This window comes from Bos indicus x Bos taurus, chromosome 15 (genome assembly GCF_003369695.1).
Source record: "Bos indicus x Bos taurus breed Angus x Brahman F1 hybrid chromosome 15, Bos_hybrid_MaternalHap_v2.0, whole genome shotgun sequence".
Taxonomy (NCBI): domain Eukaryota; kingdom Metazoa; phylum Chordata; class Mammalia; order Artiodactyla; family Bovidae; genus Bos; species Bos indicus x Bos taurus.
In genome coordinates, this window is record NC_040090.1 from 4,426,601 (window position 1) to 4,431,615 (window position 5,015).

General features: G+C 34.6%; 1 protein-coding gene across 1 annotated transcript; it reads right to left on the reverse strand.

Moving 5' to 3' along the window:
• Positions 1-3,048: 3,048 nt before the first annotated feature.
• Positions 3,049-3,987, reverse strand: LOC113904661 (olfactory receptor 8H1-like). The gene has a single exon (XM_027561780.1). It carries the CDS (start codon positions 3,985-3,987, stop codon positions 3,049-3,051), a length of 939 nt encoding a protein of 312 aa, XP_027417581.1.
• Between the last annotated feature and the right edge of the window lie 1,028 nt (positions 3,988-5,015).

Sequence of the window (5,015 nt, forward strand, 5' to 3'; positions counted from 1 at the left end):
AAAGTGGTCTCCCCATCCTGTTTCTCCCCCATTTTAGGGCCGCTCCCAATAAATATTTTAAAAAAAGACAGTCTTAATAAGTCCTTAAAATAATGCATACTGTGCTTCATCAGTTGTCACAATGATTTATAGTGTAAAATACTTAATTGTAAAATTAAGTTTGTAGGAGGCAGACACCAATAATATAGATCAGAGAAGAAAACTAAAAATTTAGACCAAACATGTACATATACACACACAGACCCCTTCTCATGAATTGTCTTCAGCTACTCTCAAGACTGAAGACTGATAGGTCTATAGGAGATTTGTTTGTGATGTATGGTGTATGAGAAGTCCTAACCAGTTGACTCCAATGATTTTAAATCATATGAACAAAATATAATTATGTGTACACTCATTTCCATATCCTAACTACAGTGGATCATCTCCAAGAACAAGAAATGCAAAAAAGCAAAATGGCTGTCTCAGGAGGCCTTAAAAATTAGCTGTGAAAAGAAGAGATGCAAAAAGCAAAGGAGAAAGGGAAAGATATACCAATTTGAAGGCAGAGTTCAAAGAAATAGCAAGGAGAGATAAGAAAGCCTTCCTCAATGATCAGTGCAAAGAAATAGAGGAAAACAATAGAATGGGAAAGACTAGATATTTCTTCAAGAAAATTAGAGATGCTGTCTCAATGGACATGAGTTTGGGTAAGCCCTGGGAGTTGGCGATGGACAGGGAGGCCTGGTGTGCTGCAGTCCATGGGCTCACAAAGAGTTGGGCACTACTGAGTGACTGAACTGAACTGAGCTGAACTACAAAGGAAAAAGTAATTGGAAATGAAATCTATTGGTTAATCACTCACTAGGCCATATTTTGCACAAGTGTTAAGAGTTTTTTTGATAGTCAGAATTTTGAATTAAAATAATATTTTTTGAGTGCTAATATTCACCATTGTGCTTGCTATGTATCTTCAGGAATGTCTGACTCTGTGTGACCCCATGGACTGTAGCCTGCCAGGCTCCTCTGTCCACATGATTCTCGAGGCAAGAGGACTGGAGTAGGTTGCTATGCTGTCCTCCAGGGATCTTCCCAACCCAGGGATCAAGCCACATCTCTTATGTCTCTTGCAGTGGCAGGCAGGTACTTTACCACAATGCCACCTGGGAAGCCACAGGAAGAAGTGCAAATACCAAAACATAATATAAACTTGAATGAAGTAAAATCTTTCATTTTAATGAATTCATCACTGTGCCTTCACCAGCAAGCAAAAATGAAAGAAAATATTTACTTGCATATTGAATAAGTTATACATTTGCTACATGTTGTGGAGAGTAAAACTATGACTAACCAAATTCTTTTCTCAAAGAGCTTACAATATATTTGGTGAGAGAGAAATATTATACAAATACATTTTCTTTAAAAAAATACTTCTTCAAATTAATCTTCACTTCCCTTCAATAAACATTTACATGTGATTTCCCAAATTCTTTCATTACCACTCAGTGTTTCATGTAAAGTGAAAGTGTGGAGAGAGGCTCAGAGTGAGGGGATATGTGTGTAATAAGTGATTCACTCTGTTGTACAGCAGAAACTAACACACTTATGTAAAGCTATTACACTCCAAAATAAATAAATAATAAATAAAAAATTTAAAAAATAAAATCAATATTTTCAGGGAGTCATCAAAATTATAACATTTCATGCAGAATGTTAACTTGATGAATTTAATATTTCATGTCCAAAGAATGGCAAAATGAGCATCTTTCCCACATACAAACTTAGTTATCTTAGATTTCAATGATAAAAAGAATATTCAAGTTTATACATGTAAGTGTATGAAGAAAGTCTCAAAAATGTAGGAAATGTCAGAAATATCACACATGTTCATAATATATACACACAAAACCTACACAATTATCAATCTAGAAGAACACATACTAAACACATAATAACTTCCAGTGCATTTCTATTTCCTTAAATTTTCAATATTTTTCAAATTTTTACAATGTTAACATATTCCACTCAAAAGCCAAAATTGTGAGGTGGTGAGTGTTTCCTTAGCTGTTTGTGTGTTTGCCTTTTAAACCAACCTAAAATAATTCATAAAACACAACTATATATCCATTACAAAGAAGTCACTGTGTGTTAAAAATACTGGAGGGATATCAATATTCTTATGATAATGGTTAACATTTATTAGTACTGCCTTAAATGATTTGCATACATGAATTGATTTAATCTTTATAGTAACTGTGTGCGTGCATGTATGCTCAGTCACTCAGTCCTGTCAGACTCTTTGCAAACCCATGGACTATAGCCCACCAGGCTTCTCTGTCCATGGAATTTTCTAGTCAAGAACACTGGAGTGGGTTGTCATTTCCTTCTCCAGGGATCTTCCAGACCCAGGGATCAAACACATGTCTCTTGCATAGACAGATGGATTGTTTACCACTGAGCCACCTGGGAAGCCCCTTATAGTAACTATATGGACCTGGAATTATTATTTATCTAGTGCAGTTGAGGAAACTTGAGGCTTGAATTTTCAGTGATCTATGGTTTATATAAGTAATAGAGCAGCAGTCCTAGAATCTAAATTTTGGAATGTTTGGTTCCCAAGCAAGTGTTCAAATCACTCTGCTATAACGCTTCTCTCTAAAGTAAAGGAAATGACTTCTGAAATTGGCATCATTGTTCCCAAAATTGACCTCTTTTCCATCATAACATTCTCTGAAGTTGGATTACGTTTTAGAATATATATGACATATTTGAAAAGCTGACAACTATACTTTTTCATTTAGGAAATCAGTTTCACTTTAAAATGTGTATAGTTAGACTAGGTTTAACATGGTTCTGGTTTCCAATTATAATATCGATTTCCAAAGGCATATTCTTAAAAATAAAATTATATTTTTTATATTTAGATAGATTACATTTAGTTAGGCAAATGATGGCTCAGCAAAATAAATAAACAAACAATTCTATTTGTCTCTGAAGAGACAGCAAGGAAATACACTACAGGAATGAAAAGAAAAATGACTTTGAAGTTTAACATCACTGTTACTTTAATTATTTGGAGTCCTTTCTCTTCTTCATGACCCTATTGAGTGCATTTTTTACTTCTTTGTTTCTAAGACTGTATATAAGGGGGTTCAGCATGGGGATGACAATAGTATAAAAAACAGAAGCCACTTGATCCTTTCCCAAGGAGTAGGACTTACTTGGTTTTAAGTAAGTGAAAATCATAGTGCCATAGAAGATGGTGACTGCCAGGAGATGGGAGGCACAGGTAGAGAAGGCTTTCTGCTTCCCTGCAGTGGAAGTGATTTTAAGGATAGTGGACAGGATGGACACATAGGACACAGATATTGTGATAAGAGACACCAGTAGGGTGGAGCCAGCAGAAATGAATATGATGATTTCAATGTCATGTGTGTCAGTGCAGGACAGCGCTAAAATTGCTGGTCCATCACAGAAAAAGTGATAAATTATCTTTGAGTTGCAGAAATACAATCTACTCAAGCACAGAACATTGACAGAGGTGTCCATAAAGCCAATCAAATAGGATCCAAAGACAAGAGAGCAGCATCGCCTGGTGGACATAACCACCTGGTAACGCAGAGGGCTGCACAGGGCTGCATAGCAATCATAGGCCATGGAGGAGAGAAGGAAACATTCAGTGGCACCCAAGAAGACAAAGAAATACATCTGAGTGAAGCAGTTCAGGTATGAAGTATTCTTCTTGGAAGTTAGTAAGTTGTCTAAGGTTTTAGGGGTGATGACGCTTGAGTAACTGAGATCAAGAAATGACAAGTGACTGAGGAAAAAGTACATGGGGGTGTGAAGCTGGGGGTCCAGGTGGATTATCAGTATCATCCCCACATTCCCCAGCACAGTGATCAGGTATATCAGGAGAAAGAGGGTGAAGAGGACCAGCCGGATCTCTTTAGAATCTGTCAGTCCCATGAGGATGAAGTCAGACACCTGTGTGATATTCCTTCTGCCCATAGTGTTCAAATGCTCCAAATGGTTGAGATCAAAGTTGATACTTGACATGAATTACTTCAAAAAGCTTGCGGTTTTATAAACAACATGGTGTATTTATATTTGATGTTATAGTTTGATGTTTCTAGAGAGTGAGAAGAGGGTTGTAGAGAGTATGAAAAGAAAACTCTTAATTTGACTATCAAATATAGAAATAAGGGTAACTATATTTGGATATAATGTAGCAAAACCTAATACAATTGAATAGTTAGAATGACTGATACTGTTTTAAGGTTTGTCATTATTAATGCATTTAATTACCATCAGATTATTATACCATAGTTAGTACCATTTGACACATTCTTCATATGAGAAAAAAAGCACTGTGAATTTAGTTAACCCAACCAGAGTCAGAGCTATTAAATATTGGATCTGATATTCTACCAAGGTAGATCTACTGCAAAAGGAATACCCATAATACTATATTCTTATTTATGATTGATTTTAACAAACCTGAAAAAATTTTTAGATATATAATAACAAAAATTGTTTGAGGTATATATAATTGATAATTTGATATATATACATATATATATATATAAATTGATACATATATAATTGTTTGATATATATAGTTTAATGCATCATGCACTGTTCTTTCTTTCCCAATATATTTACTATTATACTAACAGTAATATTAGTATACATTATTATCTAATGAAATATTCATTTCATCTTTAGTGAATTTCAGTAGCATATGCTAAATTATAGACCATATATTAGTATAAATGTTCAAACAGCAGGATGCTTGTACAACTTGATAATTCAAAATTAAATTTCTTCCAAAATTATATTTCTAAGTATGCACATTGATTGCAGACCATGATTACATCAACTCTGTATTTCTGGTTCTACAAAACTTGGCATTACTTAGGGAAAGGTTTAAATAATATCAGTGTACATATTCTGAAAATATCTCCATTTTATTTGATTCTACCTAAAACCTTCTACCTTTGAGAATAATACTTACTGGAGGCCAAGGTTGGTAAAAT